Source organism: Marmota monax, unplaced genomic scaffold (genome assembly GCF_021218885.2).
Source record: "Marmota monax isolate L192 unplaced genomic scaffold, Marmota_monax_Labrador192_F-V1.1 WCK01_AAM20220418_F8-fsc00038, whole genome shotgun sequence".
Taxonomy (NCBI): Eukaryota; Metazoa; Chordata; class Mammalia; order Rodentia; family Sciuridae; genus Marmota; species Marmota monax.
The window spans coordinates 15029102-15045947 of record NW_026692498.1 but is presented as its reverse complement, the minus strand read 5'-3'; the positions used below and the strand labels follow the sequence as shown (position 1 = coordinate 15045947).

Here is a 16846-nt window from a genome sequence, read left to right as displayed (position 1 = left end):
TTTCAAATATCAAAACTCCACTTAATGTCAGTTCTTCTGCCCTGGAAAAAGCACAGATATTGAGATTCTTAGGGATTTCTACTCATTGGCTGTGAAAACATATATTTTATGGATTTTGTAGTATATCACAATAAAAGAGCTCTTCTGAAAATAAACCATGAAATATATACACTTATTTTGGATTTTTGTGCAATGCAGATTGAGCACCCCTAACTGGAAAATCCAGAATTCTCCAAAATTCAAAAATTTTTGAGCACCAATTTGATGCCACAATGGAAATTTTCACACCATAAAAACTTGTTTCACGCAAAAAAATAATTATTTAAAATATTTTGTGCATGCTATGTGTATAGGTACATATGAAGCTTAAATGAATTAATGTTTAGATTTGGGTCTCACCTCTAAGATATCTTTTTATGAATATGAAAATATTGTAAAATATTTTAAAAATTGAAATTTAGAACACTGCTGGCCCTAAACACTTTGAAAAGAGGTACTCAAGCTGTAAACTCCAAATGGACTCCCCTTAGTATATTTTTCAAGCCCCTATAGGTACATGTTGAGAATAATAAGAATCAAATATTTTTATAGGAATAATGGGGCAGAATATTTGAAATTAGTCCTCCCTAGAATAGCTGGCTTACACTGTTTTCCATGACTACTTCCCAAACACTTGGTACCTGGGGAAAGGGAGTATCAAGCATGCTCTTTCTATAATCTTCCCAGTAACCTCCCCACTTGCCTATGAGGTGCTCTTCCTTGTCTCCAGAGAGCATTTTCCAGACAGAGGGGCCCAAGAGGAACCAGTTGTGTGGATCACACCCAACCTTATCCTGGCTTCTGTCCTAAGTTCTACATTCCTGTGCTGTTGAGATCCACTCTCGATCTTCTGCCAATCAAAACATGCCTCCCATATTACCAATTTCCACAGCCAGACATCAGCTAAAAGAGTACAGACAGCCAATGGAAGAGGCCAAAATGTTGGCTGTGGGAGGACTTAATTAAAAAGAGAGACGTTCTTATCACACTGCTCTTGTTGTTTACTGTTCCCATTAGGTGATGTTTTTCTTGGTCTGGGAACCCCATTTTATCCTGTTTATCTTGATATTGCAAATGTCTGGCTTAGTATTCGGCACAGGCATACTTCAAAGTAAATAGCAAGTGAGTTAATAAATGAGCAAATATACAATTAATTGCAAGAGCAATGGGTCATAGGCAATTTGATGACAGAAGTTCAGAAGGCAGTGGACCCCAAGAGGGGAAATAGAAGGTGGTGGGTCTAATTTGGGACACATAGGGTTTGAGACACTACAGGATATCTAAGAGGACATATTTGGTAAGTGATTTTTCATTTGGGCATGGGACAGAGCAGAAATATCTAGGCTAAAGGGAGATATCCTCTATAAGGATGTTAGGGAGTATTAGAGAAGACAAGAGAACTGCATTCCTATTGGTGAGGGTGGGTGGGGGGATTGCTAACTCTATGGCCTATGGAAAGACAGTGCTAATGTTTACAGGCTTCCAAACATGCCTGTTCCCTATACCACAGATGTATGGTACCTAGACCAGCATTCTCCAACAGAAATACAAATAAACCACATTAATAGGTGTCACTTTAAATTTTCTAATAATCACATTTAAAAGATGACATTATTGGGCTGGGGATGTGGCTCAAGTGGTAGCGCACTTGCCTGGCATGTGTGCGGCCCGGGTTCTATCCTCAGCACCACATACAAACAAAGATGTTGTGTCCGCCGAAAACTAAAAAATAACTATTAAAAAAATTCTTAAAAAAAAAGATGACATTATTAGTGTTCAGGTATTTACAATGTTATCATTTTAAAATACAACCAAAATAAAAATTAATGATGTATCCTATATTCCTCTTTTCTATACTGAATCTCTAAAATCCAGAATGTATTTTACATTTGCAACTCATCTTAATTCAACTGGCCACACATAGCTGATGACTAGTATCTTGGGCAGGACAGATCTAGAACATGTATCAACTAGTTATTAAGGAAAGGCAAATCTGCAGTAAGGAAACTGCTTCTTATTATTCTGCAAATGATTAGCATAAATGAAGGGAAATTGCCTGTGTCGGTGTGCGAACACTTGCAGGCAGCACTTCCTATCTCCCTGAGCCACCTGCTGAGGTAGACGTCATTATTCTGTATTTATTGGAGATGCATTTGGGCCTCAAACAGGAAGAGTGATTTGCCCAAACCACACAGCAGCGTTTTATACATCTAGCATATGAAACTAGCTTGATATGCTTCCAAATCTTTGCTATTAAAACTTCCTAACTTTCAGCGAGAGAGAGAGGAAATCATAAACAACTCAATCAGAGGTGATTCAGGCTTGGCACTAGCTAAAATATTTTTATTCTCATTTATTTTTATATAAGAGCATTGAAGCCGGGACATGCAATGATCTGAGCCAAGCTCCCCAAGGACATCACTTCAGATCCACGATTCTTTGAAATATTCATTGAAGTAGGATTCCTGGGGCCACTTTTTCCCCAGAAGTAATTAGTCTTGGAGCTGAGGTTTCTTTATATGCAAAACAGAAATAATACTCTCTGTTCCATCGTCTACCAAAATTTCTTTAAATGAAGATCAAATAAGAGAAAGATGGAAAATTATTATTATTATTATTATTATTGTCATTATTGGGAGTTATTTTAGCCTGAAGTTGTATTCCTGGATCAGAGGATGATTGCCTGATAAGCTATGAGAACTTTTATCCAATGATTCATCCTGTGACCCAGCAGTGGAGAAAGCTCAAGAAAATCAAACACCTTATTTTGACCTTGAAGATTCATGCAGAAAACTGTCATGGTGAAGGGTATTTCAGGAGATAATTATTTTAGCTAATGAGCCTTCTCTTCTCCTTAGGGCCTGTCAGCAAACTGGTGGAACTACCGACACTTCCAACATCATGTAAAACCAAACATCTACCCCAAAGATCCAGATATTGACATGGGCCCGCTTTTTCTGCTTGGAGATTCACAGCCCGTCAAGGTTTGTTTAACTAGTTTTCCGGGCACCAGAGAAATGTTCCTGGAAGTGGTTCCTAGAAAGGCTTTGGTGCTAGTCACAGAAAGATCGAGCTGAAAGTTTTGGCCTCACATGCCATCAAAGAGCATCTCCTTTTAGGTCCAGGACATAGATTTCAAATAACTAAATCTGGGTTTATGACTTTGTGACCCAAAAGGTCATCCAGTCTAACCTCCCACAGCAGGAAATATGATAACCTGCATCACCTAGCTTGAGCAATTCCAATGACACACGGGTCCCTACCCAGTGCTTATCACTCCCTCTGAGGCAACATAAATCATGTTACAAAGTAGATGACTGAGGCTGGCCTGACTCTTTGAAGTTTAGGGACAATACAGAGAGGTCAGAACATTCAATACGTACCAGACCATAAGCATCTAAACATCCAGTTATCTCAATGAATCTAGCCCAGTTAGAAGAAAATGTGCTGATATTCTTAGTTCATGTTCATTTTGGTGCATTTAGACATGAACCACATAGCTGAAATGCCTTGTAAGATACTGAGATTCCATCCCTGATTTGGACTCCTTAAGCAAAAACAAAGGAATAAGTTATCTCTAGAATTTCTCCATTATTGATATTTTCATAACCTCAACTTAAAACTGTCACACAAAAGGCTATTTAAATTACCAGATGTTGTTGGAGAGAGTCATCCCTAAACAATGGAGATAGAAGGACCATCACCGTGGGTATCTCTCCTCAAGGGGAACAATGGATACTGAGAGTTGGATACTGCTATAAAAAAAAAATAGGATTGTTAAAAAATAAGAATAGAGCTCTGTCAGTTGTTGCCTGGACCTATCTAGTACATAAATGAAACATTTTGTGCAACTTTTTGAAAATAGGTTTTCCCAGATTTGGTAGACTCACCCTTTGCCCCAGCTGAAATGGATATATTATGTTTGTATTTTAAAAACTTATTTGGCAGTTATCGCAAATCAGTTGTTTTGGACAATAGTTGCATAAACAAGTTAGCCTTTTCTGAGGTTTATGAGCTTGCACTAGAAAAATGATGTGTTGATTGACCTAACAGTCCCCACAGAGCAAGGAGGTTTGTCTCATTGATGTTCATGAAGCAGCATAAACCTCTCCAAAAGAACTTCTGTAGAGCCACATGCAGTGCACATAGGCCTTTTCATGGTGACCAAGATGATCCCTCCAACTTCTCCATCTGCCTTTGGAACTCATCCCTAGGCACTTAGAGTCAGTTCTATACACTATGATTTTAAAACCACTATGCAAAACATCACTTAAAATTATTCAAACTCTGCAGTTTAGTGGTTTCACATCAAAACCCTTCTAATGAGTCCTGAGCTTTTCCTCTCTACAACTCTCTTCAAACATCAATTTCTTAACAAGTATTGATTGAGTCTTCTATGCCTTGTGCTCATGTCCTGCAAGATGTGGGATGCTCCTTCAGGGTAGTGCCTACTCACCTAGGCTGCCAGCTCCCAAACATTTCCACCTAGTGCCTATTCCTTGTCTCTCACTACGTAGATATTCTAAGGTTTGAGAGTAACTTCAAATTGCCATTATTATATCTCATACTCCTTTGGATTTGTGAAAGTTTTAGGAGGTGGAAGGACCAAATACAGGAAGACGTCTACATAGCAAGGAAGATTCCCAGTGAGGAAACAAGAGTCCAACGCCCTTGTTGTAACTGAATGGACCTAGAAAAAAAATGTAGAATGGGTCTGAGTGATCATTCATTCATTTATTCACTCCTTTATTGAGTGTTCATAAGTACTAAAGGTTCAACCATTACTTCTATCCTTCTCTCAAAGTATTTCATTTTGTGTCCTGAGTACAGGCCAAACTAACCAAAGGGAATTCTAGAATATGAACCCAATTCTCAGCAGTGAGTGCATTTTAATATTATGTGATATATATATATATATATATAATGAATAATGATTTCTGTTTTAGTCAGCTTTTTTCACTGCTGTGACTTAAAGAACAACTTTAGAGGAAGAAAAGTCTATTTGGGGGCTCACAGTTTTGGAGGTCTTAGACCATAGAAGGCCAACTCCATTCCTTGGGGCTCAAGGTGAGGTAGAACATCATGGCGGACAAGTATGGTAGAAGGAAGCAGCTCAGATGACAAACAGGAAGCACAGAGAGACTCCACTCTCCAGATACAGCAAGCCATGCCTTAATTCCCACACTCTATCACTTTAGTTACCACTCAGTTCATCCCTATCAGGGGATTAGTTCATTGATTGGGTTAAGACTCTCACAACCCAATCATTTCTCCTCTGAACCTTCTTGCATTGTCTCACACATGAGATATTGGTGGACACCTGACATTCAAACCATAACAACATATGAAATGTCTAATAAATATTATGTGTATACACTACCATAATATCTTACAAATAGTAAATCACAGTGTGAGATCCACAATGAGAATACAAAAGAGGAAGAAGGGATACATAAGAAGAGCCATGTCTATATCTTTGACCACGTGATCATTTAATGAATGTCCATTTGATGAAATAATGGAGATGGAGCCTGAGCTTAAGCAGAATACTAAACATTGCAGTCAAAGAAGAGCTAGAAAAACTCATCAGAAATGTCCTTTTTCAGTAGAATGTTACTCTACCTAAGGAGAAAATTTTCCCAACTAATTTTCATGAGAATTTAAAAAAAATAGTGATCACAATCTCCATAGTAAAATAGAATAATCCATCTATGTAAGAATTTCCCAATTAAAGAAAAAAAGATGTCACAATATTGACTCCTGTGCCAATTCTGGTTCTTCTCAGGTTTGACAGAAAATGAACACTATGGCTCCTTCCACAGAAATTTCACACATACACACACACACACACATGCACACAAGTATCCTGGAGTGTGATAGCCAGAAATGTTGTCTCTTATTTTAGTTTTATTCTCTCTCCATTCAGTATGGCAAGAAGAAAATCAAGTACATCAACTATGAAAAGCAGCACCTGTACTTCTACTGGGGTGAGTCTCCACTTCCCTACAGTAACCAATTGTCAAGCCACAAGACAGGATGAGAATCCTGTGACAGAGACCAGCCCCTCTTATTGTTCCTGAGAAGAGCAACATTCTTATTTCAGACACATGGGCATGAATTTCTGAAAAGAAAAATCAAAAAGCAAACAAGCAGTTCTAAGTGACATCTGATCACTTGGGTATTGGGCAGGGAGGGAGGGAGATCCCACAAGAGTCAGGTTGGGGAGGCAGAATGCCAATCAAGGAGTCCTACATTCAGGACTCTCATCTTGAAAGAAAAGAATACTGGGATTTGTGTAGGGATGAAAGAGAGGTGGGGAAATAATATCCAAGCATTTACAGTGAAATGCCAGAAAAAGTAGAACTTGGGATAATAGTCACCAACAGAGCTCCTGTGTGGGAGAAAGCTCTCTATCCCCATGGTCTACGTGGAGCTGTAGAATATATGATGCTCACGTGCGCATGCCACACACACACACACACACACACATACACACACCAGCATGTGGGCATGTTGGCAAGGCCTAAAAGCAAACTCGTTTAACCGACCAATTACGAAAAGAACATCATGAGCAAAGACTTTGCTCCAAGCCAAATCAAACTCATGTCTGCTCACAAAGGATGTTTTCAAGGAGCCCCCAAATCTGATCATCACAACGTGATTGTACATTTTGGAAATAAACCCAAATCAGGGAGGAACCAAACATTGCCTGTAGACCAGTGATGTGAAACAGTGGCAGGTTTTTCTCCCCAGGGCATGTCTGACAATCTCTAGGGACACTTTCCTTATCCCGGTGGAGAGGAGGGATGGTCCTGGCAGGCAGTAGGTAGAGACAGGGATGCTGATAATGTTCTATGATGCAGAGGACTGCCTCACATAACAAATAATTATCCCACCCCAAATCAAACAGTGCTGAGGTTGAGAAACCCTACTGCATGTGACTTGCCCATATGCAGGTCACTAATAACCATCGGCAACATGCCCAAGGAGGGTGGCTGCTGTGTGAACTGTTTGAACCATGGGGCCACCCATCACTGCTGTCAGTTCCATAACTGGAATTCAGTGTCTCAACCTACACTCATCGTCTGACCTTCTCAACTGGATGTGAAGTTGTGCAATAAAAATTTATTTTTGGAACTTTTCTCACAAATGTGCCTTGAATTCCTCTCTAGGTAGTTTTGCAATTATGCCCTTATGTTTATCAGGAATGAGAGAATGGCGTGGATTAATTGTAGAATGTCCATCGCACAAACCACACTAACCCCTGACCCCACCCAGAGATGTTTTTACCATTTCCTTCCTTTCATATGCCAGCTTAGCATCTTGGGTACAAGTGAGTCGTACTCAAACTGTCACAGAAAAACAGAGCTGGACATTTGCCAAAGGCTGAAAGATGAATTTTATTCAGGCTGCTGCAATAGGGGAGAGAAACTTCAATATAAACTGAGGTTAACTCTGCAGAAACAGAAGGTGGAAGAGAGGCTTTTTAAATGTCTGGGCATGTAAGGGAGAGCTGAAAGATTTTAAGAGATGGAGTTGGAGTGGGGGAGTTGGTCAATGTGATTAGGCTAGACCATCTGTGTCCGCTAACTGGCTCTTACTGATGTTAGTTTCCAGCCCTCCCACAAAGACTAGGACAGAGGGGCCCTATGCTTTTTGATGATAACATTTCAAAGAAACGGCTCCCAGGTCTCTGGTTGTAGAAAATAAATCTCAAAGGAACAGAGAAAGGATTTATAATTGTAACTTTTCTAAATCCAATTCCTCTAAGAAAAAGGGAGGTCAAGAGCTGATCCATAGTCAAGTTTTGGCAGGAAAAAAGTAGTAAATTCTTTTGGCAGCATTGCCTTTGTCAGAGAGGAACTTTGAGAAGATTGAGATCATCCCAGTCCTGGACTCCTTCCTTATCTCCCCACCCCACACACACCAACACATTTTGACAGGACTCAATCCCATGGATCTGGAGGAACTAAAGAATTCCCAGGATATGGGAAACCCTTCAAAGCTCACAGCGGATTTTCAGAGACGCTGTCATCAAAAAATGATCCAAATCTTCAATGCTTTCCAAGCTGCTTTGAGGGCATTTGAACCTGGAGCTGATGACCAAATTCCTAGCTCAGCCTGGTAGACTTGGAAAGCACAGTGGAGCCCTGGCTGGGGTCATGGATCTCCACCTTGTATTCTTTCTCAGGGCCAATGTCCTGGGAGTGTCATGGTAAAGAGATGGACACCAACTTGCACTGGGGTCACATTCTGCTCATTTATTGGCCGTCTTTTCATTGTTGTTTTTCAGTTGGGCTCCCCCTCCTCATGCCTGTGTATTTCAATCTGCAATCCATGCAAGTGATGTACCTTCGAAGGTATTGGGTGGTGAGTAACTTGGCTCAGTGTCTAAAACTAGTCCAGGTAGAAGAGAGGAATGGAAAATGCTCAGGGCTCACCAGATGAAGTTTTCTTAAATAACGGGACATAAGATTAGACCGATACATGGGGTAGAGGGACTCAGCCTGATGAAGAAATGAAATTATGTTTGGTGCATCTAACTTTAAGTGCTTTTCTCTACAGGACATTGCCTGGGTCAGCAGCTTTTATATCCGCCATTTCATCACATTTGGCCCTTTCTATGGAATTTTTGGAACTGTGTTGCTCATTTATTTGGTCAAGTAAGAATATTCTCTTATATCTATAACCCAAATGATCCTCTGACTTTTCTTCCCACAGCTACATGTGATTGGCAGAAGACGGTGCCTACCTGCCCCGTTCCCTGGAGCAGAGGTGTTTTTAAGTAAATGTGAAAAGGAAATAGTTAAAATAGTTGAATGAGACAAGCTCCTTGCAGGAACAGTTTTCCCAATCTCCATTTTTTTTTCCAGTTTATTCCCAAGTAAAACATTTCAGTTTATCTATTTAGACATCATATTCCCAGACAAAATAAAGATAGGTCAGGAACTTTTTAAAGTTCTTTTGTGACTAGAGATTTTCTCAAAACTAAAAATGACTTCCAATCATCCTTCTGACTAAATAGCCCTCCCCAACTCCCCAATTTATTCCTTCTTCATTCTGTTGCATTACTATTCTAAATCCTAAATAATTATAAGGACAGTAACAGCTACTGTGTGTCAGACCCTTTGTCAAAGTCCTTCCATGTATTGTCTTACCTGATGTAATCCTTGTGCCGTCCTGCAATGTAGATGGTATCATCTTTGTTTTTCTGCTAAGGGAAGTGAAGCTTGGAGAGATTAAATCAACTTGCCTAAGGTCATAGAACAAGGAAGGGCCAAGGTCAATGACAAGACAAAACTCAAACGCAGCTCTGATGACAAAGCCTGGTATTTTTATCCTTTTACCAGAGCTACAGAAATCTTTGCACTGCTCCCAAAAATTAGGAGACAGGGTAGGTCTTGGGGCTAACTGGCTGAGTGTCAATTCTAGATATAGAGTATTCGAAGAGGAAAATGAATGACCACCATTTCATGGGAACTTTGGACTCCTTCATTTCTTCTAATGCTTGGCTAGATGCACCAGGGGTTACGTAAGCCCAGTGATTGCAACTGAAACACCCTAAAGAGTCATCACTCCCTCCTTTTATTCCCTGAAAGGTTTCTTGAAAGTCCCTGGATTGCATATGTTACCCAGATGAGCCACATACCAATGAAAATGAGCACAGAGGAGAATCGCGACTGGCTCAGTACTCAGGTAATGATGGAGTTTATGAGGAAGAATTCCTGCAGCCAGGCTCACTTAGAATCTGATTTTCTCAAAAGACAATAGCTCATCTTCATAAAATGCTTTCTAGGGCCCCTGGGAATTGTGAGATGCTTTGCTTATAAGTGCATAAGCTAGGCATAATGATTATTATCATTTTATAAGATGATAAACTCTTAGATCACACAACTAATAAGTGATAGAAGTGGTTTGATTATTGAGTCTTTCATCCAAACCCAAGGTCTATCTATTACAGCCCAGCAGCCATATCTAGCCTACTCCTAGTTTTATAAATAGAGTTTCATTAGAACACAGTCATGTTCATTTATTTACATTTTCATTTACATATTTCATGCTACCATTGCAGAATTGAGGAGTACCTTCGGGAGAAGTAAAATATTTACTACCTGGCACTTTATAGAAAATATTTGCTGGCCCCTGCTCTAATCTGCCATATGACACAGGATTTCCAGTGAGTCTGAAATTCATAAAATTACAGAATGAATTTTATATTTGGAAGACCTTTGGAAGTCTCCTCCATTACATACATAGGACATTCTGGGGAGGGGTCATGGCATATTCTCCAAATAACAGAATTATCATCGACACAGAACCTCCCTGCTTGGCACAGTCCCTTTCAACTGGCCGTGCTATGATAACAAGGGACCCCCTGTCATTATCTTACTTCTTCTACAAGCTCAGACACAAACTCAGGAGATCCTTTGCAAGGTAAAATGGAGTGATTCTCAAGCTTTCTGATCACAGAACCAATTTTTGCCTTTTGGTTTTGTGTGTAGTCTATTGATTTAATCATTAGTTAGATGACTAAATTTGAAAAACTTATTATATCTTCATATTTCCATTTAGTAAATTGTTTATCAATGCCCTTAACCTATTGTGTTTCGTTGGTGGTGTTGTATGTTTGTTTTAATACTGAGGATTGAACCCAGGGGTGCTTAATCACTGAGCCACATCCCTACCCCTTTTCTATTTTTATATTGAGACAGGGTCTCCCTATGTTACTTAGGGCCTCACTAAATTATAGAGGCTGGCCTCTAATGTGTGATCCTCCTGCCTCAACCTTCTGAGTTCTGAGATTATAGGCATGTGCCAAACTATTGTTGTATCTGGATATTTATATATTCCTTACTGTGTTCTATGATTCTTCATAGAGTAGGGATATTAATACATTGTCTGTAATATATGTTATAAACATTTTCCTTGTTGGTTCTTTGGTAACTTAATTTTATTATGAAGGGGATTTCTTAATATTTTTCTGTACCCACTTGCAATGAATGTACCAGAAACTATCTATGATGGTGAACCACTTAGTTTCCTCATTTGCCTTATCATAATTCCGGCATGAAACTATATTAATAAATTTAATTAAAATAATATATTACCATACCATGTTTATAACTAAGACATGAATTTAGCAAAACCTTCCCACCAAGTTTTTAAATTCCTGGTCTTTGAAATGCCCTCCATCCCAGTTACAATGAAGACAAACAAGAAAAACACTTCATACTTTTAAAAGTTGTTGTAAATCACAAAACAAAAGAGTTTTTGTGTATACAGATTGACGTCTAGTGTATCTAAAGTTAAAAGTGTGAAATTTTAAAATATTTATTTGTTACTAAATTTAAAATAATAACCGAACTAATGCATGTTAACATCAGAATGACAATGTCATCCTACATTTAGTAGCCTATGGAAAATTCCACAGTATAACTATGAAAGAACGAGAATTTAAAAAGACAACTAATGTCTTATAAGCATTATAGAAATAATTTCAACCTTGCAGACCCCATTAAAATGTCTTGGTTACCTGGAGATCCTCTGAGCCACATTTCGATTAACACAAAGCAACTACAGATTAACATTCAAAATGACAACAATCCCAGCTAAAATTAAACCTTAAATAGGCACCAAATAAAATGAATTTATATGGATTCCTAATCTCAGCATCCTGAAGTAACCTATCAGTTCTCTATCCGCATCATGTTTTTTAATGCATAAAATAAAATACAGGCAATTATGAAGAAAACTGCTAATATTACAAAGCACTTTTGTGCAGGGGCCTGGGTTAGGGCCCTTGAATGCCTTATTCCTCATTTAGAAGTGTTTTAAGTCTTCTCTGTGTAAATGGTGATCTACCCCAATAAATCTCCATCATAATCTCGCAGTCCCACCTCCATCTGCCAAAGTCTTTATTCACAACACCTTAACCTTCTGCATCTAAAGATCAATAGTGATTGCCTGCTCAAGTTCTACCTACTCTTTCATATCTATTGCCACATTTGTACTTCATGGTAAAATATTTCATTGTCTTTTAAAATGGTAAATTCCTTGAATTTTGGAACTATGTGTCTCTTATAGCCCTCGTATTTTCTTATGCAAAATATTCAATAGCGCTTTATGGTGGTTGACTGAATGACAGAATAAATAAACATTTTCTTAATTGGACACTTGGACTTATTTGTATCTAATGTAATCTTTTTCTTTACAGGTCTTGGCCACCTGTAATATTGAACAGTCTTTTTTCAATGACTGGTTCACAGGACATCTGAACTTCCAAATCGAACACCAGTGAGTAATAGAAATAATTCATGAATATGCAAGGATATTCACTTTTATAACACCCCAATATATAGTCCAGAGTCCTTCAACTGAAAGTCTCAGCAGGAAAAAAATAATCAGTATTTTCTGAAGGCTGCCATTTTCTGTTAGCTTCAATGGTAAGAGAGGGACAGAAGAAAGGAAGACAATATAACAATTATGAGAAAATGGAATGGAATCTCAGGTGTCAGTAATTTAGTTTTCACATACATTCATTCTTAGAAATTGGTGATTGTGTGTGTGTGTGTGTGTGTGTGTGTGTGTGTGTATACATTTCATTTGCTGGTAAAACCAAAAAATAAAATAAATCATACCACTTGAGTAAACATGTTGTATTGAAATGTAATCACAATTTAATTTAAATATCTATCTATGTTGAACCAAAGTTACAAAATAACCAACAATGAATTCTAGCCCCTTATGCAATTTCCAAATGGTATATGGCAATACTTTACCAAAGAGTTAGTTAGGTAGACAAACATTAAAGAAAGATAAAATGTTAATACCTGGAGGGTTGATCTCCCCAGAATAGTCAAGGAAGACATTTTCCATATCTTCTTTATATAAGCCATATCTGGGAGATGCAGAGAAGAAAAGATATCTTATACCTGTTCATGTGATTTTCTCATCCTTTCTTTTACAGTAGTCAGTCCTTAAAAATCTTAGCAAAACAAGAAAGGGTTATTGTTCATATTTTCTCAAAGATGAGGTTAAAATCCAAGAAAGTTACTGACTGAAGAGTGAAAACCTTAGATAAGACCCAGATCTCCTAACTTCTAATTTCTGTCTTAAAACCCTTCCCTATGTACTATGACTAGACCTTAGTGAATACTCACCTATTCATGGGGTAGAAATTAGATGGATAGAGAGGGACAGACATAGAGACAGGGGATGAGAGAGTTCTTCAGCTCTCCTCGGTAGTTCAAAATGATAGACAGCCCCCAAATAAACATATCTGATGGAGCTAGTATTCCTTCTGTTAGCATTTCCCAAACATTGCCACCCAAATGGGTCTGGCTCACAGAGGTGTTAAGAGATAAGATGAGAGCATCTTGGCAAGAGTGCCAGAACTTCCCAGAAGTATTGAGCAAGGTCAAGGTTGGGTCTACATTGCTAATAGAATTGTATTTGGTAATACAGGAAAGAAAATTCCTTTGGTTTCTCTACAGGCCTAAGCTTCATGTCTCCTATCTCTTTCCCTAGTCTGTTCCCCACAATGCCACGCCATAACTATCACAAAGTGGCACCCCTGGTGAGGTCACTGTGCACCAAGCACGGATTGCAGTATGTGAATAAGCCCATGTTGAAGGCATTTGGAGATATCATCAGGTAATAACGTCACTTCTCTTGGCTCAGACCTCTCATTTCCCCCTCACTGCCAGTCCCCAGACTGTTCACTAGCTCATGAATCACTATCTACCCAACATCCATTTACTAAGGAGCACCTGTGAGTCCAGCACTAATACCAGAGTCTGCATGGAACAAAAACTACAGCAATAATATGTCTCTCCGTCCTACTCTATTTCAGGCTTTTTGAAACCAAGGCTTCATATCATTTGTCTTTGCATCTTCCCTAGAGCTTTGTGCATGCTTTCGAATTTGGGTGGTAGGAGGGACTCTCAAATCTTCTGGTCCACTACTGCCAACTCAGATGCCTGCCAGCTCTACTGGGACACTATGTGCAAAACAGATGAGTGACATGCCCTGAGTAGTGAAACTAGAGGAACTAAACATCCATGCTAATCCTGAGCCCTTTACAGAGTTTCCTACAATGCTGGGCAAATCAACAGCCAATGGTCTGTGTTTAGTAACTTTTTCTTTTAAAATTGGGTGGTGGGGGGAAGTACTTTGAAGAAGGCCAACAATGCCAGGCCTGTTCCTCATTAAAAAACTGGGTCTCATCTGACCCCGATCTAATGCCCCAGCTCAGACTCTCCACAATTCCCTCTTCCCTCTCTGACCCCCACATATCTGGCAAATTCTTGCCAAATTCCCTGCCTCTGGATAATCTCGTCCCTTTGTCACTTAATTTCCACCTGGAATGTTCTTTCAAATAACCACCTCCTCTCATATGGCCCTGTCAATCCCCACTCACTCTCCAAGGCTCATCACTATTTCCTTTTCCTCATGTTGGTCTTCACAGATCTTCAAGACTAAATCCACCAGGTGCTTTTATAGCATCTAATTCTCCACATTGATGATCTTTATCCCAACCATGATCAAGAAACTTATTGGATGATAAATTATTTAATGCATGTCTCCTAAGCTGGACCAGGAACTCCCTGTAGACAGTACTCACTCCTCTCCATTGCTATAGACCCAGAGTCTAGAAAAGTATGTTCCTCATTAAAAACCAGGATAGATAGAAACATTGGTATATAAGTGTATGGGAACACAGAATAAAATGAAAACAAAATTCAAATCTTTCCCATAAAGGAAAAGTGGAGTCAGTAGTTTGTTGACCTCTTCCCTGGATAACAGAGAATGACATTTATCAGATATAGCTGCAAATGACATTACCCTGAACCACGCAGAGGAACTAAATGTTGCATGGAGAAGCTCCTTTTCATTACAGTCTTACCTCCTGATTTTTTTTTTCCCTCCTTCCACACAGGGCCTTGAAGAAATCTGCAGCCCTCTGGATGGATGCTTACTATGAATGATGCAGAACCCTTCTTTTTATTGTGTCTTTGAAGTGGGTTGGTGAATGTGCAAGAGTTCTTCCCTGCTTATCTGGGAATTAACTAGCACCATTGGGATACCTGGGTGTGCCAGGAACGTGAATCCCAAGGATATACCTTGACCCCTTCCCTGAAGGTCTTCTCTGCAAACAGGAAGCGGAAGAAACAAGATGACTTTGGCCACAGGAGCAAAAGGGAAATGGGAGCTCACTCTTTTTATTTTTTAAATTAGAATCTTGAAATTAGTCATACCAGTAGACCTTACTCAGATCATCTCAGTCAAGGGATGTAAGTACAGGAATAGGTAAAAGTTTCACAAATGAACTGGCCAAAGGAGAGACATCTGATGAAGTACTTTAAGAAAAGGTGCAATTGGTCTTAGAAGGAAACCACTTATTTAAGAAGTCTGTTGAAGCACAGATTTTTGCTTGTTTCTTTTCAAGTATGTGAACTCCTTTTTCTTTAAAAATTGATCAAAATCAACATTAAAATATCTTTCAGTATTCACTTCAGACTTTTAATCTTGCATCCACCTATGTGTATACATGCATCGTGTTTCCATATGGAGAAATTAGAATTTCCATAGGATCCCTTACAGGAACTTTCAACCTCCAGCCTAATAGCAACTGACCAAGCAGCTCTTTATTTAAAGGTGTCTTATAATTGACTGAAAAAATAGACTGTCCCTTAAGTGCAAAATGGGGTTGCATCCTCACTCATCACCAGAGCAGAACTACTGTGCACTCTTAGTGGGTCACCCAGATGAAAGAAAGAGCTATGTCAAAGCACTTTGGTTTGGCACCAAATTAAATGTGTCTTAAGAGAGTTTTCCCTGAGAGTTTCAGTGCTAGAGAAACGAGTGGACACGCTCAGTTCCCAACGGTGTCTGGAGTCTGTGCTTTTGTTCAGCTATCCACAAGGGTATGACCTTAGCTGCAGGGAGGGAAAGTATGATCACACAAGCTTCCTTCCCCAGCTCAAAAAATAAAAATCAGCATTATTGGTTTATCGGTTGTCTGAAATTCTACTGGTAAGCATTCACCCCTCCAAACCATGTAAATAAGGTTTTGGTTGTTTGTTTCTTAATTAAATCCCTAGTGACAGTAACATAAAAAAGTCCTGCACAGCTCCTAGGGAATGAAGAACATACATAGCTAAGAAAATAAGGAATGGTCACTTGGGAGCAACAAACATTGAAAGGTCATAATATCAAATAGGGAAGTTAGGCAGGGGATGAAAAGAATAAAAGGCTCTCGTGACCTCATGATTCTTCCTAATGGTCCTATCAGATCTACGGATAATTTCTCTTGCCTGAACTCAGGGTTGCAGGAGGAGGTGGGGTCCATGGCTGGCTTTTTCTCTCTTTCCTCGTCCAATTCCCAGAGATTCTCAAGCACTGCCTGTTCTCCTGGTACTGGAAACAGCAATCAGACCTCTCCTAGGAAAACTTGATTACCTCAGAGGAATTTTCCACTCAGTGTCAAAATTAGTCCACTTTCTTGTACTCAGAGTTAGTTACCATGCAATTCTAGAAAAATCTGGGAGATATAGATAGATTAGTTCAAAAACAAATAAAAAAAATCAGTTCAAAAAAAAAAAGGTGCTCAGTTAGCTAGTCCTTAGCTTTTCTTTGGAAGTGTTGATTACAATTTTTTTCACCTTACTCTTTGTTGGTTTGTTCAGATTTTCTATTTCTTCTTGATTCACACTTGGTAGATTGCATATTTCTAAGAAGTTATCCATTTCTTATAGGTTGTCCAATTTGTGGTACAAAATTGTCATGATCGCTTATGATCCTTTGT

General features: G+C 39.0%; 1 protein-coding gene across 1 annotated transcript in view; it reads left to right on the top strand.

Moving 5' to 3' along the window:
* Positions 1–15687, top strand: part of LOC124093318 (fatty acid desaturase 2-like protein FADS2B) — a 31221-nt gene extending 15534 nt beyond the window's left edge. Inside the window, exons 5-12 of the mRNA XM_046445754.2 lie at positions 2898–3023; positions 5966–6026; positions 8333–8409; positions 8605–8702; positions 9639–9735; positions 12254–12333; positions 13567–13692; positions 14978–15687. Of these exons, the coding sequence (XP_046301710.1) occupies positions 2898–3023; positions 5966–6026; positions 8333–8409; positions 8605–8702; positions 9639–9735; positions 12254–12333; positions 13567–13692; positions 14978–15026 (714 nt within the window). The 3' untranslated portion in view covers positions 15027–15687. The remainder of the gene's footprint in view (positions 1–2897; positions 3024–5965; positions 6027–8332; positions 8410–8604; positions 8703–9638; positions 9736–12253; positions 12334–13566; positions 13693–14977) is intronic.
* Positions 15688–16846: the final 1159 nt, after the last annotated feature.